The sequence below is a fragment of the Mauremys reevesii genome, linkage group 2 (genome assembly GCF_016161935.1).
Source record: "Mauremys reevesii isolate NIE-2019 linkage group 2, ASM1616193v1, whole genome shotgun sequence".
NCBI classification, from domain to species: Eukaryota; Metazoa; Chordata; order Testudines; family Geoemydidae; genus Mauremys; species Mauremys reevesii.
Window position 1 is genome coordinate 254849143 of NC_052624.1, and position 26663 is coordinate 254875805.

Sequence of the window (26663 nt, forward strand, 5' to 3'; positions counted from 1 at the left end):
ATTGTATAGGGAACCTTGGTGCCTAACTCTGACTTTGTCGATTCCATTGTTGTTCTGGTGATTTTCTAGGCATTGCATTGCTGAGCTTTGTGGATCCAGGCCATACTAACCAAATCTTTGAAGGTTTGCACAGCATAAATTACAGTATAATGCAATAAGTTGTGAGACACCAAAACCAAGGTAAAAGAACTACAAACTATTTTTATAATTTAACTATATTGGTGAAACACCCCAGTACTCACCCAGGTTAGAGGGCACACTATCAGCATCAGGGATTGTGTTGGTTTCCCACAACAAAAGGGGGAACCTCCCTCCCTGTAAGCTAATGAATAACCCAGACCTTCTTGGCACATCATGGAAAAATGATCAACTGGCACAGAAATATTCCTAGCCACGGAACTTTAAAAAACAAAGTTTATTGAAATGTGAGGATGGCAATGGCTCTATATGAGATCAGAATAAAATAATAACTTGTGCATGTGACCTGGCTGCAAACCTTTGTTATTAAAAAATAGAAGAGCCTACTGTAATGATGGTGTATAAACACTATTGTTTATGACAGTTGCTGCAGCATTCGGGGTCAGCCTTTCTGCAGAATACTGTCCAGAATGCAGTTAACAGGTAGGCCGTTTTGCAGGGGGGACTGCGTACACAAACTTCCTCTCCTCTCATGGGAGAGGAGAGGAAGAGTTTGTGTACGCAGTCCCCCCTTCCTCTTTTACATCTCAAAGAGCACCCAGGAAACAACCTCTAACAAAAATGAGATAATACATTGATTTTATGAAAGGGAAATTGCCACTCAAGCCATATGTTTTAATGCTGGATACACCCACACCAGGGCATCCATCCAGAGCACATTCACCTCTGCCAGAGCGTCTGGCATTCTGCCACAGGGCCGTCCAGAGGATTCAGGGGGCCTGGGGCAAAGTGGGGGAGCTGCGATGCTTGTACTCACCTGGGGGTGGTCCGGGTCTTCGGCGGCATTTCGGCAGCTGGGGACCCTTCAGTCGTTCCGCATCTTAGGCAGCACTGAAGGGCCCCCGCTGCCGAAATGCCGCCGAAGACCCGGACCGCTGCGGGGCCCCTGCAGGGCCCGGGGCAAATTGCCCCACTTGCCCCCCCGGGTAGCCCATTTCTGCCATGCTCAATACATGCACCCTTGTGACACAGACATACATCTCCACAGCACACAGTATACTTGCCACACCCACCCACAGAGTACAGGACAAACACACACCCCGCACCCCTAACACTCCCCCACCCCTAACACCCACACACAGCACCCCCCAACTCATATTACATGCCCCGCACCCTCACACCACACTCCCTAACACCCAGTACACGTAACACACCGCACCCAGGACACATGCACACCACATACCCCAACCTGCACACAGGAAACTACACGATACCCCTCCCCCACAGCAGGCGGGTTCCCAACCCCCTCGGCCCAACAGGCTGCCCCCCGTGCAGGCGGCATGGCGCTCGGGCCGCTGTGGGGGATGGGGGATCCCTCCCGTAGCTGTCAAGCTCCGGCCAGACCAAGACGTGTTGTTCTGGCATTGCAGCCCGCCGCTCTCACACACCCCGCTAGGGGACGCGGCCCCTTTAAGGGCGAGGCGGGGCGGGGCTCGCTCTAAACTTTGTAGAAGTTGGTGACTGAGGCTCGGCGCGGCCAGAGTCTCCCCCTCCCCCCCCGTATGGGGCCGCCCCCCGGCAGAGCCCCCTGAGCCCGGCCATGGAGTATCTCACCACCTTCACCGGCAAGAGCGGCCGCCTGCTGCGCGGCACCGCCAACCGCCTGTGGGGCGCCGCGCCCGGGGCCCCCCGCCAGGTCCGCTTCCTCGACTCCCTGCAGGAGCGGGGCCCGGGCCCAGCCTCCGCACCAGGTGCCGGCTCCGCGCGGGCGGCAGTAACCTGGGGGCTGGGAGGGGGAACAGTGCAGTAAAGGGGGGGGCTGTGTCCCGTGGGGGGGGGAGGAGAGTGCAGTAAAGGGGGCTGGGTCCCGTGGGGGAGAGTGCAGTAAAGGGGGCTGGGTCCCGTGGGAGAGTGCAGTAAAGGGGGCTGGGTCCCGTGGGGAGAGTGCAGTAAAGGGGGCTGGGTCCCGTGGGGGAACAGTGCAGTAAAGGGGGGGGCTGTGTCCCGTGGGGGGGGGAGAGTGCAGTAAAGGGGGGGGGCTGGGTCCCGTGGGGGGAGAGTGCAGTAAAGAGGAGGGGGCTGTGTCCCGTGGGGAGAGTGCAGTAAAGGGGGCTGGGTCCCGTGGGGGAGAGTGCCGTAAAGAGGAGGGGGCTGGGTCCCGTGGGGGAACAGTGCAGTAAAGGGGGGGGCTGTGTCCCGTGGGGGGGGGGAGAGTGCAGTAAAGGGGGGGGGGCTGGGTCCCGTGGGGGGAGAGTGCAGTAGAGAGGAGGGGGCTGGGTCCGTGGGGGAGTGCAGTAGAGAGGAGGGGCGGGGGCTGGGTCCCGTGGGGAGAGTGCAGTAAAGAGGAGGGGGCTGGGTCCCGTGGGGAGTGCAGTAGAGAGGAGGGGGCTGGGTCCCGTGGGGAGAGTGCAGTAGAGAGGAGGGGGCTGTGTCCCGTGGGGAGAGTGCAGTAGAGAGGAGGGGCCGGGGGAGAGGCAGTAGAGAGGAGGGGGCTGGGTCCCGTGGGGGAGAGTGGGCAGTAGAGAGGAGGGGGCTGGGTCCCGTGGGGAGAGTGCAGTAGAGAGGAGGGGCGGGGCTGGGTCCCGTGGTGGGGAGTGCAGTAGAGAGGAGGGGCTGGGGCCCGTGGGGAGAGTGCAGTAGAGTGGGGGGGCGGGCGCGGGGTCCCTGTGGGGGGAGAGTGCAGTAGAGAGGAGGGGCGGGCGCTGGGTCCCGTGGGGGGGGGGAGTGCAGTAGAGAGGAGGGGCGGGCGCTGGGTCCCGTGGGGGGGGGGAGTGCAGTAAAGAGGAGGGGGGAGGGGGCAGTAATGAGGAGGGGGGGGCCTGTGTCCGATGGGGGGAGAGTGCAGTAAAGAGGAGGGGGGGGCCTGTGTCCCGTGAGGGGAGAGTGCAGTAGAGAGGAGGGGGGGGCTGTGTCCCGTGGGGGGGAAGAATGCAGTAAAGAGGGGGGGGTTGTGTCCCGTGGTGGGGAGAGTGCAGTAAAGATGAGGGGCATTATGTATGTGTGAGCAATATCAAATGTGCAGGAGGGGCTGTGTGTGGGGTATTGGGATTGGGTCGTGGTGAGGAAGGTGGCGTTAATATGCCCCAAGGGAGACGGATATTGGCTGGGTAAGGGAAGAGGCCCTACACCCTGTGTCAGGGCAGATGGATTAGAGCAGGGAGTCAGTTTGTGGGCATCCTCTGCCCTCCCTGTGTGAGCTGGGGTTGAGACACAGACTGCAGCACCCAGCTGGTCTGTGTATAGTACATAGTAAATATATACAAAGAAAGTAAATACAGAGTTAAGGTGGTCTGGTGATAGTTTGTGCCTTTTCAGAATGCTGAGTTCACCAGAACACAAACTTCTGAAAACCAGGAAATAGAGGTAAGGTAAACAGGGAGGCAGCCTTAACTCTGACCTTCCTGCCCCAATCTCCCTGCCATGCGCGCCGCCCCCATCCGGGAGCTGGCAATAGCCACTGGGAATTATGTGCATACACCAGCTGCATTTGCATTAGGTGTGCTATATTGAATGAGAGAAGACTAAGTTGGAGCAGCTTGAAAGAGTTTTTGATTGTGATATGAAGAGATCTGGGGCCACCCCCATGTGTGTTCTCAAAGGAAAGGGGTATATATGTACCTTATGGTTCTGGTCTGCATCATTTCAATAGAGAATTGTGTAGGTTGTAGCAGAGCACTAGGGTCTTCTTGTCTTGGGATTGTCAATAATGAGATGGGATGTGAGACCAGTCTGTGGTTGTACTGCTGGGTGGGTGAAAGTATATAGGTTTAGGTGTGTGAGTGTGAAGGGTTTGTAAAAGGTTATGAAATGATACTAAATTTTACAAGTGTGGTATTCTGTTGGGGGAGTGGGCTCAGTTTTGAGCATAGGGGAAATGCTAGTAGTGTCTGCTTATTAGTGTTAAAAGGCAGAGTTGGGAGTGTGTATTATGGGCATATAGGTGCATGGCTCAAAGAAGGCAGAGTTAAGCTTATGTGGACATTTACCTTAGCCTGGCTTTCAGAAGTTTTTGTTTTAAACAAGGTGATTGACAATATACCATCCACAATTAACATTACAGAATAATCCTGTTCCTTTACATTTCAGGAGTATGATTTTTGGGGTTCCTTGTTTTGAGGGTATGATATGCGTATTTGCCTCAGTTGTTGGTATTAGAGAAAGTTTCCAAGCCCTCTTGTTAAGAGGAAGGTGTAAAACCACAAAAGGTCCCTTGTATTTTCTCCTGTGAGGTTTTTCAGGCAAGTAAAGCCAACACTTTGTGGTCAACAATAACACCTTTATCACCAGTCTTTAACAAAACCAGCATGATTGTTTTTCTTGACTATTTTCAGAAGTAGACAGCTATACAGTTTCCTTATGAAACTCATGCTCAGAGGAAGACTGATAGAGATTGAAGATACCTATGAGATCAAGATATATCTGGAGCTAGAGCTGCTACAATATCACTTTCTTAATCTCTTCTCCCCCCAAAAGGAAAGCTTCAGATGAGTAGGTTAATACCCAAATGCCCAAAGGTTAATACCCAAAGGTACCTTCTTTTGATATTTTCTTAACAATCTATTGAAAGTCTGCTGGCATTTTGCCATTACAAAAGAATATTAACAATCCGTTCCAATAATGTGCCCCAAACCTCTCTTATTCACCACTTGCAAGGAGAGGGATCTTACTAGCTGCTTTAAGCCAACGAGAGAGAACGCTCTCCTGTTGGCTTAACTACTCCAGCTCCTGCGAGCTCTCTTGCCAATATAGTGCTATCCACACCAGCGCTAATGTCAGTTTCTCAAGGGTGTGATTTATTCCCACCCCTAAGCAACATAAGTTGTGTCAACATAAGTTGTAGTGTAGACATAGCCTTATTGTGCAAAATGGGGGTGGAGGAGAACTCAACCACTGAATCTTAAATATTTTATAATTTTCTGCTCTGGCAGTGCCTCTGACACTTCAGCAAAATCAGCCTGAATCATACTGACTGTTTCCCCTCCCCCCCCCACATACGCACACATTAAATTGTGTGTCAGGGTACAGCTGCTTATACTGTGAAATTTTTGCTGTGTAACTGTTAAGGCTAGAGTTAATGAAAGGTGGCTTGAGGAGGTAGGGGTGCTGCTGAGAGCAATGAGGGATGGATGGTTCTTAATATGGGGGAGGAATTCTGCATGCTTCCATGTACCTAGGTTGGGGAGCAGCATTCCCCAACCTATGCACGACATGCTGCAGAGGTTGCTCTGTACTCATCATCCAATGGAATCTTCTAAACAAAAAGTCAATGGATTGTAGGCAGAAACAGGTTCTCTTCTGGCAGGTTTTAACTAACAGTCTTGGATCATGCCATATTGTTTCATATAATAGTAACTACAGCAGTTAAGATAGAATTCCAACTTCCATTCTAGTTGGATATGGGCACTCAGTTGCAAAGTTAGGGTCTGCTATTAAAGCCTAAGGCTCAGCCCTTTTTAAAAAAGATATTTAGGTGTTGCTATGCTCAGTGTTGCAGTGCCTAACTGATTGAGGAGTGTGAATCTCATTTTCAAAAGGGATAGACTCCTAAATCACTTTTGAAAATGAGATTTATGTCCCTAAATCAGTTAGGCATGACAACACTGATGGTAGCAATGTCTAAATGGTTTTTAAAAATCTGGGCCCAGCTGCATCCAGGGTCTTGGTTCAGGCCCATGTCTAATCTGCTCTCCAGTTCACCTATAACTATCTCAGACTCCTTTAGGGCTTCCATTTCATATTTGATCTCAGTTGAAATGTGGGTTGTGTGTGGTTATTTAATGTATGAACAAACTTTTGTTAAGATAAGATAAATGGAAAAATGATTCTTCTGTGTAATTCAGAAACACTGATCTCAGAACTCCAGTAGAAACTTGTAGATTTCATGGACTTAATATACTTAAATTTTAAGTAACATATTTTGGTATCTTAAAGTTATAAGCATGTAACATTGGAGATTTCATGCTTCCATGTTAGTATTTTGCTATTTGACTTCCTGAGATGATTAGCTATTATGCAGTATATGTTTTCTGGTTCAGGGAGTCAGGCAAGTATTTTCAGGTTTCATACCTTAAATTTAATCCTTTGGCCACCTTGCTGTCATATTTGAGGCTGTCCTAATGGTGAGAGAGAGATTTCTTTAGAAAATCTTACTGTAGTATATATTTGCTTCTGAACATATACCTACATATTTATATGCTGAGCAGTCTATTGTATTTCTAAATGTGGAGGACAGAGTTAAGACAGAGTTAAGATGCTGAATTCACTGCATGTCAGAAAGAACACTAGTTTAAACAGTCTGTTGTTTAATAGTCAGCTCACTGAAATTCAGACAAAATTTCTCCTTAGGCTAACAAGTTTGACAGAGGATAAAAGTACAAGAGTACTAGAGATAGCGACTGTGAGATGAAAACATGGCTTTGCCAGAGCTAATAATCTCTTTGACATAGCTGGTTTATCACTGAATTTCCTTCGATGTTACAGAACACAGTTGTTTTTTTCATATATTATCACTTTGTTTCTTACTATTTTTAAAGCTATTGATGTTTCATGAAAACTCTGAGGAAACACTCTAAGTAAAAGAAAGTTTGCTTCTTTCTAGAACAGGGGTTCTCAAACTGGGGATTGGGACCCCTCAGGGCGTCACGAGGTTATTACATGGGGGGTCGTGAGCTGTCAGCCTCCACCCCAAACCCTGCTTTGCCTCCAGCATTTATAATTGTGTTTAAATATGTAAAAAAGTGGTTTTTTAAATTTATAAGGTGGTGGGGGGGTCGCACACAGAGGCTTGCTGTGTGAAAGGGGTCACCCAATACAGAAGTTTGAGAACCACTGTTCTGGAAACTTCAGCTAGTGCAAAATGCAGTCTTCAGTAAGCAAGCAAGTATTTAATGCATGGATTGATGTGATGTAATCTGTAATGGCTTCTAATTAAGGCTGACAAGCAGTTAAAAAAATTAATTGCATGATTAATCGTGCTGTTAAACAATAATAGAATAATATGTATATAAATATTTTTGGATGTTTCCACATTTTTCAAATATATTGATTTCAGTTACAACACAGAATACAAAGTATACAGTGCTCACTTTATATTTATTTTTTATTATAAATATTTGCACTGTAAAATAAGAGTATTTTTCAATTCACTTAATCTCTTTATCATGAAAGTTGAACTTACAAATGTAGAATTATGTACAAAAAATAACTGCATTCAAAAACAAAACAATGTAAAACTTTAAAGCCTACAAGTCCACTTAGTCCTACTTCTTGTTCAGCCAGTTGCTCAGATAAACAAGTTTGGTTACAATTTGCAGGAGATAATGCTGCCTGCTTCTTGTTTAAAACGTCACCTGAAAGTGAGAACAGGGTTTCACATGTCACTGTTGTATCCTGCATTGCAAGATATTTACATGCCAGATGTGCTAAAGATTCATATGTCCCTCTGTGCTTCAACCACCATTCTAGAGGACGTGCATCCATTCTGATGATGGGTTCTGCTCGATAACAATCCAAAGCAATGCAGAAATGTTCATTTTCATCATCTGAATCAGATGCCACCAGAAGAAGGTTGATTTTCTTTTTTGGTGGTTCGAGTTGTATAGTTTCTGCATCGGAGTGTTGCTCTCTTAAGACTTCTGAAAGCATGAGCCACACCCCATTCCGATCAGATTTTGGAATGCACTTCAGATTCTTAAATCTTGGGTCAATTGTAGCTATGTTTAGAAATCTCACATTGGTACATTCTTTGTGTTTTGTCAAATCTGTAGTGAAAGTGTTCTTAAAACGAACAACAGGAGCACCCGTGTCTGCCCAGGAGCCCCAGACCGACCTCACCGAGGCCGGCCGGAGGAACCAGGAGACAGCAGCAGATGGTACAGTACAGCTGCTAACCATCTTTGCTAACTTGCAAAGGCAAGGAGCTGCTGCTATGTAGCACTGCAGTACCACGTCTGCCAGCAGAACCCAGGAGACGTACGGTGACAGTGAGCTTAGCGGGCTCCATGCTTGCCGTGGTATGTTGTCTGCATGGGTAACCCAGGGAAAAAGCAAGAAACGATTTTTTGCCGTTGCTTTCACGGGGGGGCTGACGACATGTACCCAGAACCACCCGCAACAGTGTTTTTGCCCCGTCAGGCATTGGGAGCTCAACCCAGATTTCCAATGGGCTGCGGGAACTGTGGGATAGCTACCCACAGTGCAAGGCTCCAAAAGTCGACACTAGCCTCGGTACTGTGGATGCACTCCGCCAACTTAATGGTCTTACGTGGGGAGACACACAATCGAATGTATCAAATCGATTTCTAAAACGTCAATTTATATTAAATCGACCTAATTTCGTAGTGTGGACATACCCACTGTGCTTAACAAACAAGCAGCTGCATTCTACATTAGCTTCCATTTCTGAATGGACTTAAGGTGTATTCCTTGTAGAATTCATTGCAATAGTCTAATATCGTGGTAGTGAAAGGTGCAGATCTGAGGAAAAGGGTTGCCATGGGGAATGTGAAGCTGTCTTGGGGTGGATGTGTGTTTTTGTGTGTGTGTGGGGGGGGGCTGAGTTGCTTTTTAAAAATGTTAGATAACACAGTTAAAGCACCCTTAACACCTCATGTAGACAGTTTAAAATCATGACTTGTAATTTGTAGGGAATAATGAAGTTTTAAGGAGTGTTTCAAACAGTTAACACGCTTTTAAAAAGCAACTTTTTTGTTGTTGTCAGGATAGCCAAATAGCAGTGGTGACCAAGGCATTATCTAGAACTGGGGCAGGCAAACTTTTTGGCCTCAGGGCCACGTCGGGTTTCCAAAATTGTATGGAGGGCCGGTTAGGGGAGGATATGCCTCCCCAAAGAGCCAGGTATAGCCAGGCCAATGCCCCCTATCTGACCCCCACCTGCTTCTTGCCCCTTGACAGCCCCCCCAGGACTCGTGCCCCACCCCCACTCCCTGTCCCCTGATCACCCCTGGACTCCCTGCCCCTGACTGCCCCCTGCAGCACCATCCAACCCCCCCCATGTTCCCTGCCCTCTGACCACCTCTACCCCTATCCATACCCCTGACCACCACCTCGAACTCCCTGCCCCCTTACTGCGCCAGGTTCACCAGGACAGGCAGCCGCGCTGCCCTGCTGGAGCCATCCATGCCACCGCACAGCACCAGGTCAGGCTGCGGCTCTGCAGCTGCACTGCCCCAGCAGCTTGCAGCCCTGCGCCCAGAGCATTGCGCCAGCAGCGCAGTGAGGGGGAACAGCAGGGGAGGGGCCAAGGGCTCAGGGGTTGGGCAGGAGGGTCCCATGGGTCAGATGTAGCCTGTAGGCTGTAGTTTGCCCACCTCTGATCTAGCAAAGACCAAGACATCAGATTTAAGAACTGAAGTTTCAACTAGTGGGCATAAGCCTTCGATCAAGGGGCCAGTATAATCTCAAACATTTCTCCCAGTTGTTGTCTTCAGTCTATCATTACTTCTGTTTTATCTGGGTTGAGTTTTAATCAGTCAGTCTTTTTTACCCACACCCTTTGGATCAGGTAACAGGGAGACATAATTTTAAGTCATCAGTAGGCAGAAATATACTTTCTTACTGAACCCTTCTAATGGTTATGATTACAACCCATGCAGTGTCTTAAGATCATTGCATTAAATTTATGAATTGATTGTGTTCCTCTCCATGGGGCAGGGTTACCACAGCCCCTCCAGGAACTAAAAACTGTGTGTGTGTTGGTTGTGGGGGTGAATGGGGAGAGGGTGGCTAAGGTACATTGCTGAGATTGTAAACCACCCCTTGGATGGTTTGTATACGCTGGTTCAAACTGGGTTTTCCAGAGACAGAGAACTGGAAATAGATAAAATGATTTTAAATGGACTTGCTTTTGGTTCAGCAAACTTAAGAGGCCCCAACCTTTGCTGAAGGATTGACAAGACTTTGGTCTACCCAGGTCCCTGATTTCTGGTACATTTAGTATGCATGTTGATTTGTTTTTGTTTTGTCTGTGATGCTTTTACCTTAGTGTTCTAGGCAGAGAAAGAGCCCTGTGGTAACTTTTAACTATTGGTGTATATTGATCATAATCCATGGAGAGAAAGCAAAGCACAGGTGCTTGCTGTTAGGCACACTGGCTTGCTGGGCCTGGAACAATGAATGATGGGGCTGCGTAGCCTTAAAATCCCTGTTTGGAAGGGAGTGGGACACAGGTCCCTTCCCAGAGATAAGTGATGGCTGGAGACTGACTGGGCACTCCTGGAGTGGACCACAGAAGGATGGATACAGGTGCAGTTACCCTGAAACTTACAGCTGTATATGCACGTTAAGCTGAAAAAAGGCAGTGACAGAGGGGAACCCATATTAGAGAGCCATTGGGGACAGAAGACAAATTCTCCAAAAATACCAGAAACTTTTCTAATGCAGACAAAATAATTAAGCCACCTCTATCATCTGTTCCTACTCCTGTCTACTCATACAAGTCAAAGCAAATGCTTCTGACAGACATACTAATCAGCATGCATACCTGGTCATTTTCCTTTGCCAGGAGATCAGTCAGTGTAATCTCTGTGCTGTGACCAAATCAGAATACATAGTGACCAGTCTCAAAGTAGTATGGAGATACTGAGTTGCGTCCTTACAACTGTTTCCATAACTTGACACCGTTGACTGATAGTTCAGTAAGTGAGTGGATTGTCAGCATCAGCAGCTGATTTCTTAAACAAAGAATTCACATTTGCTTCCTTCAAACCAACTGGCTTTCTCCTCTCCTTTCAAGAAGGCATTAACTGTCTCTTCCAGCAGGGGACTAGAACTTCCCACAAATCTTCATCAGATACTGTGTGAAAGCCTGGGTTGTGGAACAACTTCCTGCCAAGTTACCCCCGTAGAGTCTTCAGTTCCAGCAGTATGTCTCTAATCATGAGCATAAAGTTCAAGAAGTTCACAGCAGTCAATGGAAACGGCTCGTACAAAGTATTTGCATGTTATAGTCTATCAGGGAACTGGTTTTATCTGCCTTAAATTGCAATTTTTATCTAGATTTAACATAGGTTACATGGATGAGAGCTGAATGACTAAGAAGTGGTCTTGTCTGTACACTCACTTAGCGCTTTTTCTACATCACCCTCTGAGTTTCAACAGCTAAGCTTTTGTTAGAGTAGTGGTAGACAGTGTGTCCAAGGAGTTCCATGGTCTTTCAGTGTTTCTAGTACAGCTAACCACAGTGCAGTAGAAAATTTCAGATGTGAAATCAGAAAAGCTAAGTTGCATTAACTGCCTATGCTGTCCAGTTGCACAAGTTAATAGCCTCCTATTACTGTTCCTGCCTTAATATAAAGTAGAAATAACAGTACCATGCGGGGGGGAAAGGGGAAGAGAGGGATAAGCCATTGTAAGGGAAGCAGTGTCAGTTTTTCTCTCCAACCCCCAATAAATAGTACAATGAGTTCGATTAACTGGTATAAGCCAGAAACATTAGGGCAAAGTGGGGAAAGTCAGATTCCAGTTGTTAGGTTACGACACTGTTCATACCTGCAAGTCAGAGTTCTAACATGAGTTCTGAGTGGCATGCTTTGACAAGCAATCCAGCAAAAGTTCTGTACTTAAATGATTATTCCAATGTACGGCAAACAAGTCAAGACAAGATAACTTTTCCCCATGCCCAAGCCCCCAACTTCTAATGTAGTCCTAGTCAGCCTTGTGCTACTCTGGGGATACTGCTGCTACTGCGATAACTGTACTAGCTTCTCTGTGTTAGTATTGCATGAAACAAAGGGGACTGGGGTTGGGGAGACACATACATGATGTTAGAGAGACAGGTGGTGGTGAAAAGGGGAGGGCAGAATGTAAAGGGAGTGTAGTACAGAGTTACAAACACCTCAGGAATGGAGGTTGTTTGTAACTCTGATATGTTCATAACTCTGAATAAAACATGGTGGTTGGGTTTTTTTTTTCTTTTTCAAAAGGTTGCAACTGAACATTGACTTAACACAGCTTTGAAACTTTACTATGAAGAAGAAAAATGCTGCTTTTAACCATCTTAAATTAAATTAAACAAGCCCAGAAACAGGTTTCTTACCTTGTCAAAGCTTTTTTTTTTTTAACTTTAGTTTTTTGGTAGTTTATGTTTAACAGAGTATTTGCTTTTTTCCCCTCTCTTTCCTGATTGCGTACTTTTGGTTCCAAATGAGGTGTGTGTTTGACCAGACAATTTGTAACTCTGGTCTTCATAACTCTGAGGTTCTACTTTATTAGAAATGTTATGGCTAGTCTCTAATGAAATGTATATATTCTCTGTGTCTGGGAAAGTGAATGTATACAGTTCTTAAAAGTTAATGGGTTGAACTGCTTGAGGAAGTATGTACTAAAACACTTGATAAAGTGTGATAATGGTCTGCATTTAAAATAAATGTTTAAATGACGGTTAACCTAAAGTCTAAAAGAGTAGAAATGCATATTTAAGTTATTCCAAACATTCACATGGACAGCATGCAGGATGTGAGTTAAGTAAATTCAGGTCTAATTATGGTAGTATCACATGGATTTAAACTTGTAAGAGATAGATGTGGATGTGTTTTCAAATAATTGTCTATGACAGTGATTCTCAAAGCCAGTCCGCCGCTTGTTCAGGGAAAGCCTCTGGCGGGCTGGGCTGATTTGTTTACCTGCTGTGTCCACAGGTTCGGCCAATCGCAGCTCCCACTGGCTGTGGTTCGCCGCTCCAGGCCAATAGGGGCTGCAGGAGGGGCGGCCAACATATCCCTCGGCCCACGCCACTTCCCACAGCCCCCATTGGCCTGGGAGTGGTGAACCGGAGCCAGTGGGAGCCGTGATCAGCCGAACCTGCAGACGCGGCAGGTAAACAAACCAGTCCGGCAGGGGCTTTCCCTGAACAAGCGGCGGACCGGCTTTGAGAACCACTGGTCTATGAAATGTTAATATGCTATATGTAGTGTTCACTGTTTTCTGCTGTCTGTGTAGAATATGTACGATCTCGGTCTGTTGTTCATTTTTATTACATCGAGTCTGACCCCAGTATCTGTAGAGTAGATTGAGTAGTGATGCTGAGAATAAGCTAACTAGAATTAACTTTTTAAAACATCAGACCCTTTGTGGGTGGGGGAATATGTGCTCATGAACTTAGGGTTTTTTTGGTGACATCATGTCATTTATACACTGAATATGTTTAGAAAACGAGGAATGTAAATACTGTGGGGCTTAACTACACCATGATTCAAATAGGTGTGGGATAAGGTTTTTATGTGTAAGGTAAATGGGGCTATCTTCTCAGAACAGTGAGACTTCGGCTATGTCTACACTACACACCTTACAGCGGCACAGCTTTAACATGGCAACTGCGCCGTTGTACGGTCTCCTGTATAGCCTCTATGCCGATGGCAGAGAGCTCTCCCATCGGCATAATTAAACCACCCCCAATGAGTAGCGGTAGCCATGTCAGTAGGAGAACATCTCCTGCCAACATAGTGCTGTCCAGACTGTTCGTAGGTGAAATTTATGTCAGTCAGGGTTTGTTTGTTTTTTCACATCCCTGATTGACAAAAGTGCTACTGCAGACATAGCCTTGGTGTCTGGATGTGTGGTTGGCATGTTCACCAGCCACAGTTGTACATACATTAGGATGTTGCATATACGCCTGTATGTTGAGAGGGTATGGGGCTCCCTGTCAGTCCGGAAGATAGTTGATGATCCATTTATAAGATTGTGTCCGTAACTTGGGCGGTAACCATGAGAGGCAATAATCATGGGGAGTTAAGCTTGTTAACTATGTGTGTTAAATAATTTAGTGTACACTTAACTTTAAGTTTACCTCGCTTTCTGCTTTTTTTTTTTTTAAAGGGTATTTCCAAAGTTAGGTTGTAAGTTACTGTCTATATCTGCAGCATAATCAAGTTTTATGTGGAAACTCTTTTTTAGCTTTTTCCTATATATATATTTTATGACTTGATCACTAAACAACTCGGTGTATGTTCTCTAGTTTAGAAATACCAGCTAGATTTTGATCTAAATTTTATAAAGCTCCTATTCAGACAATTAAAACCTAAATATACTCTGCTAGTTTTGTCTGTAGTCTGTCTTAAATTCTGTCAAAGATGGGAATTAAAGTTAATAAACTCCAAAGTGTCTAAAGCAGTGGTCACCAACCCATAGATCGCGATCGACTGGTCGATCCTGGAGACTCTGCAAGTCGATCGTGATCTCTGGCTGCTAAACAGTCTGGCGGTGTAGCAGGGCTGCCGCTAAGGCAGACTCCCTGCCTGCCCTGGCCCCATGCCACTTCTCGAAGCAGCCAGCATTCCCCCACGGCTCCAGGGTGTGTGTGTGTGTGTGTGTGCTGTTCCTCCCTGCAAGCACTGCCCCCACAGCTCCCATTGGCTAGGAATGGGGAACTGTGGCCAATGGGAGCTACGGAGGCGGTGCCTGTAGAGAGGGGCAGTGTGCAGAGCCACATGTCCCGTCCCCCCCCAACCCCGCCCCAGGGGTGCATAGACCAACTGCACCACCTGGGAGCTGCACGAGCTACGTGCTGCCAAGTGGGAGCTCGCACCCCTACCCTGAGCACCCTCCTACACCCCAACACTCTGCCCCAGCCTGGAGCTCCCTCCTGCACCCAATCTCCCTCCCAAAGCTTGCACCTCTCACCCCCTGCCCCAGGCTCAGCCCAGAATCCACCTTCCACACTCTGAACCCCACAGCGCAGAGCCCACACCCCCTCCCGAATCCCAACCACCTGTCCCAGCCTGGTGAAAGTGAGTGAGGGTGTGGGAGAGTGAGTGGCAGAGTGAGGGGGGATGGAGTAAGCGGGGCTGGGCACATCCTGGGTTGCATTTAAATTCAAAAATTGATCTTGTGAGTAAAAAAAAGTTGGAGACCACTGGTCTAAAGGTATAAAAATCACCTTTATTTCTAAAACAGTCACAAAACCATGAAAGCCCTTTTGAAAATCAGACCATTTAATTAGGTGCTCATATATGACTAAGAACCTAACCTTAGACTTCTCAGGACAGTTAGCCTTTCAGAAAGAGAAGTGGCTCACACACAGTGGTCTGTGGACCACAGCTGGTTTCCAGAGAATTGGCTGGTCTGTTGGTACTGTCTCTTTCTTCCAGCTGTAAGCCCATGAATAGACAACTGAAAATGTATATCGCTGTAGTTAGTACAGAGATGTTACATGATTGCAAATAGAGGGGTGACAGTCTGAGACAATCACTCCATTGAGTAGAAGTCAATGCTGTCAGAAAAAACACTGTTCCAGAGTTTATAATGCGGATTAAAATGATTCTAACTTTAATATTTGGGTGTTTTTTTGGTTTTGTGTAATAGATTACACACATCTAATTGCTGCTGAGTGGAACTAATCTAGTAAAGCTGTAACTATCTGTGCCTCCTCTATTTTATCAATAAGCAAATGACAGCAAGTTGCTTCATGTTAAGTAGTGGTTTACGAAAACATTTTTTGAAAGAAGACTTGGGTGTTTTGTTTTTTTTTCTTTAGATTAACTTTAAAGGTAATAAAAATTAATTATGCCCTAGACCAGTGGTTCTCAGCCAGGGGTATGCATACCCCTGGAGATATGCAGAGGTCTTCTGGGGTATATCAACTCATCTAGATATTTTTCTAGTTTTACAACAGGCTACATAAAAAGCACTTGTGATGTCAGTACAAAGTAAAAATTCATACAGCCAATCATTTGTTTATACTGCACTATATGCTATACACTGACATGTAAGTATAATTATATGGTAAAAATGAGAGAGCAATTTTTCAGTAATAGTGTGCTTTTCCAGTCCATTTGTAGAACTTCACAATAAACTAAAAACCATATTAATACATTAATGTTGAGAAAGTAAAGCCCAGTATTGTGTTTAGGGTTGAACTAGATAAATTGTTCAGCGCTTATAATGGTGAAGAATAAAGTTATTAATGTGAGTGAAGAAATCTTTGATTCCATGAGGCAGCACCTTACAGAAAATAATTTTGAATTGTTCAGCCACTCGTGGTCAGATTTGTTTGCAGAGCATGAAGTACTTCAGTGTTTGCATTTGGAGAAATGTGTTGGAGCTGTATGCATTTGAAGCACGGGTGACAAGGTATAGGCTGTTAACATGGGATTTGACTGCTCTTTCTGTTATAACGATTTATGGGGGGATGGGGGAAGCTGTGGTGTACTACTTAGTTTTAAAACAGTGGTGTCCAGCCTGTTGCCCTCAAGGTAGACTGCATTAAAACTTGTTTGATTTAAGCACTGAAAGTGTTTCATGAGCTGCATCATTTGTCTTTGAAACATTAAATCAGCCTTGTTGCTATAGAGAATAAGGTAGGGCATTGACTTCAACTGCTCCCTCTGGGCCTTTGTGATGTGAGCTGGGAGTATTCTGAGCAGCTATGGTCTTTTAGCTGCTAGAGCTCAAGGAGGGAGGAGAGAGTTGCTTTCTTCAAACTTTTTGAAACAAAATGTTTGGCTGTCAGGGAGAGAATGTTGTACTCCACTGTCCTGCACCTAGCTTTCAGTGTGCTTTAACACTGAGCAATTTTTGCAGCTTGTCTTCAAGAAGCCTTTAATATAATGTGATGTCGATTGTTTTCATTGTAAAAACAAACATCTAGCCTGAATGTGGTGGTTAAGGTAAGGAAACACTACAATAAAATTTCAACATTCCGGTTGAAGGAATTTCTGGGAAATTCAACTATTGTCTTAACCTGCAGTTAAACCATTTTGACTTAATTCTTGTGAGTTTCATTAGTCCCTTTCAAACTTACCACTATCCACACCATAAGAACTGACCTCTATTTTGAGTAACTATTTTAACAGATTGTTGTAAATACGGGAATTTGTCCCAAGATTATTTCCTCTCCTAGAAGGTTCTTGTTGCTAGTAAGCAAAACCTAGTAACATTACTAGGGGGAGTATGTATGTGTGTGGTTGTTTTTGTTTGTTTGTTTGTTTTTGGGGGGGGGTATTTTTGTGGGCATTAAAAGACTGTATGAAGTTGTCTTTGTATAAGCATTTTGATAAATTTCATCTCTGTTCAGTGGAGACATGGTGGGGGGCAGTCAGTGACTGCAAAATTGGAAAAGAAACTAGAGAGATTTTTATCTAAGCTTCTAAATCACTGTTGGGGAGGGTGGGGAAAGGATAGTGGAAATCACTTAAATGTACGCTAAAAGGCTTTTGGCACACTTTAAAAAATATTTACCTATTGTGTGTTCATTTCACTTTCTAACATATCCCTTTTCAATTTTCTGACCTAGTTGTGGCTGAGAATTGTAAGAATTGTGTACTTTGTTGAAAACTTGATTGAAATATGTAACGAGTATATAAACTGAAGATATGGAAATAATGTCTCAACACAATCAGTAGCATGCTGCAGTAGAACCTAGCTAACATTTTACAAATCCACAAATCTGATTCTCTCTCACAAGAAAAAAATCTCCTATCTTCGCAGCAAAGATTTATAGCAGAGTGCCAGAATCAAGTCTCATAATAGGAAGATACTCAGATACTTTTACAAACTATACCTCAGTATTCCTACTTGTATTCAGGAAAGTACTAGTGTAAAATTAAATTATAATGGTCAAATAACAAAATACATTTTATGTTGGTGAATTATCAAGCTGAATAAAACAAGACTTTTTATACAAAGTTCTAGTATATCTGCATTAAATTCCATTTCTTGTACCGGATCCCAGTAAAGCTGAAGACATTACAGGGTGATGGTCATGAAAAATATTCAGTGTTGCATAAGCCAAGGAGCAATGCTTTAAGTGCATCTTGACAGTAAGATGAAATTTATATTCATAGGGAGGATGTGCTTTACATCTTATTCCTTTCTAACTAACATATATGGAGAAGAGAAGTCTTCTAGAGTTTTGATTATATGCACAACTTGTGTGAGATAAATACTTGTATATAAACCACTGTGTATTCTTTAAAATACATTTTGTTCACCTTAAAAGCTGTAACTTTTAATTGCATCTAGTCTCCAGAAGCTGTAAACAATGTCTGGAGCAGACAGTAATGACAGAATCTACTACACTTAAATAAAAAATTTTTAGAGTGTAAAACCGAAAAACGACAACCGTCAACACTAGGAGGCACCTTATATCGATTTTAATGGCTCTTAAAATCGTTTCTGTACTCCTGCCCGCACCGCTCTGGACAGCATTCTCACTCACTGGGCACTCTGGGGGTAGCAGGAAAAAAAAAAAGAACTTTTTTTTGATTCATTTCCTGCTTCGACAGCGTGGAGAGCTCATCACACAGGTGACCACGCACAGCTCATAATCAGAGCGCATGGGTAATGGATCTGAGGATCTGATCGAGAGGATCATGGGGATGGGGAGGATGCGTGCAAAAAAAGAAAAATGAAAAAAGTAGAAAGAAAGAATTTATGTGAATATGACTGCAACAGGGACAGCAGGGACAGTGCAGAGTGCAGAGAAAGGTGAGGGTGATAAGCCAGAAAACCACCAAAAAAGCAATGGAAAAATGGAAGGTCCGGAAAAACATGCAAAATCTATGCTGAGCTGCATGCTTTTTTTAGGGCTTGCTGGCTACCCACCCCCCCCCCACCCTGGATGTGTGGTGGGGGTTGTGTAATTCTGCCATGTCTGAGGATTATGCAGACGGGAAGATGAAGAGGAAGAAGAAGAGGAAGACCACCCCGGACAGCCCAACCAGAAGGATGATGCTGACTTTTTTTTTTTTATGGCCTTCTCCATCCCTCCTTTCCTCCTCCCAAAGCAATAATAAAAAAAAAAGAAAATGCTTTTTTAAATGAAGTGACTTTATTTGTCAATCTGGGGGGGGGTGTTCATCAACAACAAACACAGTCACACTGTACCCTTGCTGCATTGATGAAGCAAAAGCTTCTTCTCTCTGATGCTTTCCTGGTGTGCTCTTCTAATCTCCCTGGTGTCTGGCTCTGCGTAATAATCAGCGGCCAGGTGATTTGCCTCCTCTCCCCCCGCCATAAAGGTCTCCCCCCCTCTCACAGAGATTGTGGAGAATACAGCAAGCAGCAATAACATAGGGGACATTGGTTTGGCTGAGGTCTGGCACCCACCATTCTGCATTTGCTTTCTCAGCCTGTAATTGAACAGATCCTGACCACTCCAGGCTGCCTGTGTGGCTTCTTCATGCATGGCATCAAGGGGTAGGGTAGGTCCCCCAGGATAACGATAGGCATTTCACATCCCCATCCCCCCTGTTTTTTTTTTCTGGGAAGTAAGTCCCTTTTGCTGCAGCCGTTAAAAGAGAGAGCTTGAATGAAATGAGCGAGCATCCCCCCTCCCTGCCATCCCCACGTGGATGTTTGTGAACGTCCCCAGATCCACCAGTGCTTGCAGCACCATTGAAAAATCCATTGCAGCAAAGCCATCCACTATGGCCTTGATTTTGCATCACAGCAGTCCCAGCAGCCCCACTCCAAATTTTCCAACCCAAATTGATACTGACCTGAGTGCAGTGGCTTGCGTTGGGCTATCGCCACTCGCTCCACTCGCTTCTCTAGCTGCTCTGCTGCTCATCTTGGTATTATGCTTCAGGGCAGGGGGGCAAAGCAGTCACAAAGCCATGTCAGTGCCCACCATACATGCGAAGTCGCAGCCACTGGGAATCACACCTGCAACACAATGCGGTCCCCCCAGTCAGTTGCTTGTTTCCGCCATAGAATCTGCCCCATTACCATCAGGATCTCAGCGCGGGGGGCCGCGGTTTGAGATAATTCTGTGTCCACGTCCTCATCACTGTCATCAGACCCTGTGCAACATAGAACCAATTAAAGATGATCTTTAGAAGCATTGCTTGTGCAGTTGATATATCCTTGCCTGATGAGGGAGATCAATCATTTTAGTCTTTCCTGCATTAATAGCATTCTGGATGATAGCAGGTACTTATGTAGTTAACTGATTCTCAGTTGTCTCAGTAGTTTATATTGGTCAGATCCTTAAAGCATAGCAGGGGAGTGAAGTCCCTGTTCTAGCAGCTGTCTGTTAGAGAGTAGAGAGTTACAAGGAGCAAGCTGAATTAGATGTCTGCCCACAGGGCTGTAATCTGCAGCCTGTGACAGTACTGTGAGCAAGGAAAATGAATTTAACACACTCCTTGCCTCAATTTTTTTCAGATACTGGCCAGAAGAAGAACCCAGACAAGAAAGATGGGCGACGAATGTCTTTTCAGAAGCCTAAAGGGACTATTGAATATACAGTAAGTTGCTGCTTGGCTGTTTAAATATTGCTTTTGCATAGTAATGTGCATAGTCTTGAAGTTTTTGATATGTAATGTAAACAAAATAGCTTTGATTGCCTTTGTTCTCTTCAGTCTGTACTCTACTTCTGATAGTTGATTACTTTATTAGGAATTAAGTAGCTAGTACTCTTAATGTTTTCCAGGAGGGGTATGAAGCATACTGCAAAAGTGAAACTTTAGTTTTCTATGAAAGTTAAATTAATAGTTGAATAAATGTCAATCAATAGAATTATCTCTTGAAGGCTAATTATTCAATAATTTACAGTAAATAACAAACTATAAAATCACTTATGACTTCTAAAGCTTTCAGCATCATTAACAATTCACTGAATTCAGGAGAAATAATAAAGATAGAGTTAGGTCTGTCTTGGTGGTACCTTTCCAGCATTCTCCTACTAATTTCCATTGATCTATACCTAACAGAGCTGTACTCAGAAGTATCTGAAAATGTATTTTTCCAGCAGCATCTGAAAATGGAGCCTTTCTCTGACTGTTATGTTCTTGAAATGACCCTCAAACTGTGCTGCAGTCAGTTTTTCACGTTTTTGGTTACTAGGGGAAACTGAAGTGAGAAATATCTGTCTTGTGTTGTGTTTTAGGCTATATAATTACTGCATATGAATTTTCAATTAACATGTTGTAAAATCAGTCAAGTAGCTCCTGAACAGTTTTGAAGCTTTGTGATGAAATAAAAATAAATATTTTCCTCTCTAAAAATCTGTAAAGAATAGGATATAAAGAGGTCTAGTAAAGAAAAGTATGGCTTTATAGAGGAGTTAACTTTGTCACTTTTTTCTTATCTACTAATAGGGATTACCTTACCTTCAAGAAATATTGTGGGAGGAGTTGGGGGAGTGGGTTCTTGAGATTAGTTCCAAGCTAACTTTATTAGTCTGGTTTACACAGAAAACAAAACTTCTTACACTTTTGCTGTTGAATCTTTATTTTATTGAAATTGCAATGTAAATTTAATCTTTCATATGTTGAATTTTTAAAAATACAAGAAATAGACCATATTTTCTTTACCTTTAATATACATACAATGTCATAGAAATTATAATTACTTCCTAATATCACTGAAATAGCTGGGACAGATTATCAGATGCAACTTTTTAAACCTAAAGTATCAAACTGTCCTTGTACAATTAATAAAACCCTTCTAATACTGCATACAGATATTCTCTTGTAATTGTATACATCAGTTACTCTGACATGTATGGTGAAACAAAATAGGAAAGTGTGACACGCTATTCTGTAGAATAGTTAATCAAGGGGATGTATTCTAGAAATAATTGTATTTTTGTGCCAACTACAGTTCTATATTGCAATAGCTGAGAAATTTATTATTTTGGTGGGGGGGGGAGTTGTATGTCATAATTGAGTTTGAAACTTGTGTGGCTTGAGAGTTTGTTTGCAGTAACATTTTATGCATTGTAGATGATATCTCCAACCGTACTTACCACTTGATTTAGTGAAGGAATATAGTTCACATAATATGTCTTCCATTAAAGGGATCCCATTTGTGCATCTGCAGCACATATGTTTTGATTTGCTTAAGAGTTCAATATTGGTTTAGTCATGCAGTGGTCTCCTTGGTGAAATTTTTCTGTTAACGTGTTCTGTTGCATCAGGCTTATGACAGCTTGCAAGTAACATGTACACACATTATTGCAAGCTGTCGTAATTTACCATACCACCACCCCATGTGCACACATTGAATTATCGGGCTCTGCAGCCTTTGTATTCAACACATACAATAGGATTTGGGGTTCTGCATCACAGATGGAACCATGATGACCTGATACCATCCCAGTAACACATGTATGTTCATATTGCACAGATTGAAATACACTTAGATTTCTGATTGCTTCCCTCTTTTCTATATCTGTGTGAAGGCTTGGGCCTACTTTATAGCGCCCTCTTCCAACTGGACCCAGGCTGATGCCTGTGGAGCTAGCTCTCTTCCTGAGGAAATCCTGCCTGGGGCCCTATCACAGAATCGAGGTAGGGTAGTCTCCGGGCCAGTTAATTACTGTAGGTTTTATTTCAAGCCTTCTTAATGAAAACAGGATCAGAGCTTCACAGCCTTTCCCCACAAAGCCTGTACGAGTTATGTTCCTTTCCCCACAAATCTATCCCTTACTCCACGAGTTTATCAACAAAAGTTCCTGGCTCTTACCTCAGAGCCCTTTGTGCTAATAGGATTTTTCCCAGTCTCCCTTCTGTCCATCTGTCTCTTGGAGTTGCTCCTCCTAGCAGTTGCTCCAGCCTCTGGCTGGTATTGCCACCTCCTCGCCCATATCCTTCTCCACCTTTTATGAGGATGAGCCAATTAAGTTACTGGTCTTTTTCCCAGGTGCAGTGGGTGGGGCTAATTAGTCAGCCAACTGCAGGCCTCTAACTCCTGAAGAATACTATCTCTAATGCCTTCCTAACCCCATCCTCACTCCCCACCCTCAAAAAAAAAAAAAAAGTGGTATCAATAATATATTTTGCTACATGCTATTTTACATCTTTTTGGAGGACACTTGGGCCCTATCATTTCTTCCAGCTGCAGATTGTTTACAACAGGGAAAGACTTAAAGTTTATATTCTGTAAAACTCACAGAATGAGATGGTATCCTAGACTTCAGAATCATAGACTTTAAGGTCAAAAGGGACCATTATGATTGTCTAGTCTGACCTCCTGCACAACGCAGGCCACAGAATCTCACCCACCCACTCCTATATAAAACACCTAACCTATGTCTGATCTATTGAAGTCCTCACATCATGGTTTAAAGACTTCAAGGTGCAGAGAATCCTCCAGCAAGTAACCCTTGCCCCACACTGCAGAGTAAGGTGAAAACCCACCAGGGCCTCTGCCACTCTACCCTGGAGGAAAATTCCTTCCCGACCCCAAATATGGCCATCAGCTAAACCCTGAGCATGTGGGCAAGACTCACCAGCCAGATGCCCAGGAAAGAATTCTCTGTAGTAACTCAGATCCCACCACAGTTAACATCCCATCACAGGCCATTGGGCATATTTACCGCTAATAGTCAAAGATCAGCTAATTTCCAAAATTAGGCTATCCCATCATACCATTCCCTCCATAAACTTATCAAGCTCAGTCTTTTGCCCCCACTGCTCCCCTTGGAAGGCTGTTCCAGAACTTCATTCCTCTGATGGTTAGAAACTTTCATCTAATTTCAAGTCTAAACTTCCTGATGGCGAGTTTATATCCATTTGTTCTTGTGTCCACGTTGGTACTGAGCTTAAATAATTCCTCTCCTTCCCTGATATTTATCCCTCTGATATATTTGTAGAGAGCAATCATATCTCCCCTCTGCCTTCTTTTGGTTAGGCTAAACAAGCCAAGCTCTTTGAGTCTCCTTTCATAAGACAGGTTTTCCATTCCTCCGATCATCCTAGTAGCCCTTCTCTGTACTTGTTCCAGTTTGAATTCATCCTTCTTAAACATAGGAAACGAGAACTGCACACGCTATTCCAGATGAGGTCTCACCAGTGCCTTATATAACGGTGCTAACACCTCCTTTTCTCTACTGGAAATACCTTGCCGGATGCATCCCAAGACTGCATTAGCTTTTTTCACAGCCATATCACATTGACGGCTCATAGTCATCCTGTGATCAACCAATACTCCGAGGTCCTTCTCCTCCTCTGTTACTTCCAACTGATGCGACCCCAGCTTATAACAAAAATTCTTGTTATTAATCCCTAAATGCATGACCTTGCACTTTTCACTATTAAATTTCATCCTGTTACTATTACGCCAGTTTACTGGGTCATACAGATCTTCCTGTATGATATCTCGGTCCTTCTCTGTATTGGCAAACCTCCTAGCTTTGTGTCATCTGCAAACTTTATTAGCACATTCCCACTTTTTGTGCCAAGGTCAGTAATAAAAAGATTGGTCCCCAAACCGATCCCTGAGGAACTGCACTGGTAACCTCCAGCCTGACAGGTCACCTTTCAGTATGACCTGTTGTAGTCTCCCCTTTAACCAGTTCCTTATCCACCTTTCAATTTTCATATTGATTCCCATCTTTTCCAATTTAGCTGATAATTCCCCATGTGTAACCATATCAGATGCCTTACTGAAATCGAGGTAAATTAGATCTACTGCGTTTCCTTTGTCTAAAAGAATTGTTACCCTCTCAAAGAAGGAAATCAGGTTGGTTTGACACGATCTACCTTTTGTAAAACCATGTTGTATTTTGTCCTAATTACCATTGACCTCAATGTCCTTAACTACTTTCTCTTTCAGTTTTTTTCCTGAGACCCTGCATACTAGAGATGTCAAAATAACAGACTTGTAGTTACTCAGATCACTTTTTTTCTTTTCCTTAAAAATAGGAACTATGTTAGCAATTCTCCAGTGATACGGTACAACCCCTGAGTTTACAGATTTATTAAAAATTCTTGCTAATGGGCTTGCAATTTCATGTGCCAGTTCCTTTAATGTTCTTGGATGAAGATTATCTGGGCCCCTGAATTTAGTCCCATTAATCTGGTCGAGTTTGGTTTCTACCTCGGATGTGGTAATATCTACCTCCATATCCTCATTCCCATTCGTCATCCTACCATTATCCCTAAGTTCCTCATTAAAGACTGAGGCAAAGTATTTGTTTAGATATTGGACCTTACCTACATTATCCTTAACCTCCACTCCATCCTCAGTGTTTAGCATTCCTATGTCTTCTTTCTTTGTTTTGTTTTCTTATTTATATGGCTATATATGGAGGAGGGATAGCTCAGTGGTTTGAGCATTGGCCTGCTAAACCTAGGGTTGTGAGTTCAATCCTTGAACTCTTAGGGCTCTGGGGCAAAATAGGTACTTGGTCCTGCTAGTGAAGGCAGGGGGCTAGACTCAATGACCTTTCAGGGTCCCTTCCAGTTCTGTGAGATAGGTATATCTCCATTTATTAACAACCTTTTACTATTGGTTTTAATTCCCTTTGTAGGTCCAACTCTACATTGCTTTTGGCCTTTCTCACTTTATCCCTACATTATCTGACCTCAATAAGATAGCTTTCCTTGATGATTCCTCCCATCTCCCACTCCTTGTAGGCTTTCTGCTTTTTCTTAATCCCCTCTCTGAGATGCTTGCTCATCCAGCTTGGTCTACAACTCCTGCCTATGATTTTTTTCCCCCTTTCTTGGGATGCAGGCTTCTGATAGTTTCTGCAACTTTTGACTTGAAGTGATTCTAAGCCTTCTCCGCCTTTAGCTCCACAAGTTCTTCAGTCCAATGCACTTCCCTAATCAATTTTCTTAATTCTTTTAAGTTAGCCCTTTTGAAATAAAAAACCCTAGTCACAGATCTCGTTTTCGTTTATCCTTCCATTTAGTTTAACTGAATTAGCTCATGATCGCTCAAACCAAAGTTGTCCCCTACAACCATTTCTTCTATGAGGTACTCACCAAAACCAAATCTAAAATGGCATCGCCTCTTGTTGGTGCAGCAACTGGTGAAGGAATCCATCAGCTATTGTATCCAGGAAAATCTGAGCCCTATTAGTATTAATAGCACTTGTCCTCCAGTCTATATCTGGGAAGTTAAAGTCTCCCATGATCACACAATTCCCATTAGTATTTATTTCATTAAAAACATTAAAGAGGTCTCTATCCATATCCAGATCAGATCCCGGTAATCTATAGCACACCACAAGTAATATCCCAAGGGAGACTCTAGTAGCTTTCTTCCCCAATGGGATTTTTGCCCAGACAGACTCTGTCTTATCCATTCCATCCCTTCTTATTTCTTTACGGTCTACCTCATCATTGATATACAATGCTACTCCACCACCTTTGCCTTTATTTCTGTCTTTCCTAAACAGCACATACCCTTTAATACCTGTACTCCGGTCATGACTACTATTCCACCATTTTTCTGTTATCCCTACGATATCTGGTTTCACCTCCTGCACCAGTAACTCTAGTTCCTCCATTTTGTTACCTAGGCTCCACGTATTGGCGTACAAACATCTTAATTTTTGCTGTTTGACTTTGCTCACTTTCTTTACCCGATTAGGCCCAGACATTCTACCACCAGTATCACCTATTAGACTGGTATCTAAACTACCATTCATTCTTATGTCCATTCTCCTACCCACGGCTATATCCTTTCTTTCTTTGTTTTCTTCCCTTTCAATGTTAAAATCTGGCGTGGAGATTACCTGGACATCTCCCCCCCAATTGCTAGTTTAAAGCTCTCTTAATCAGTTGTGCTAGCCTCCATCCTAGAAGTCTATTTCCCTCCCTACTCACGTGAAG

The 26663-nt window shown here is 43.9% G+C and overlaps 1 protein-coding gene across 1 annotated transcript in view; it reads left to right on the plus strand.

The window, feature by feature from the left end:
- OXR1 (oxidation resistance 1) overlaps positions 1-26663 on the plus strand; it is a 472825-nt gene that overhangs the window by 319814 nt on the left and 126348 nt on the right. Inside the window, 1 exon segment of the mRNA XM_039522142.1 lies at positions 20260-20342. Coding sequence (XP_039378076.1) covers positions 20260-20342 — 83 coding nt within the window.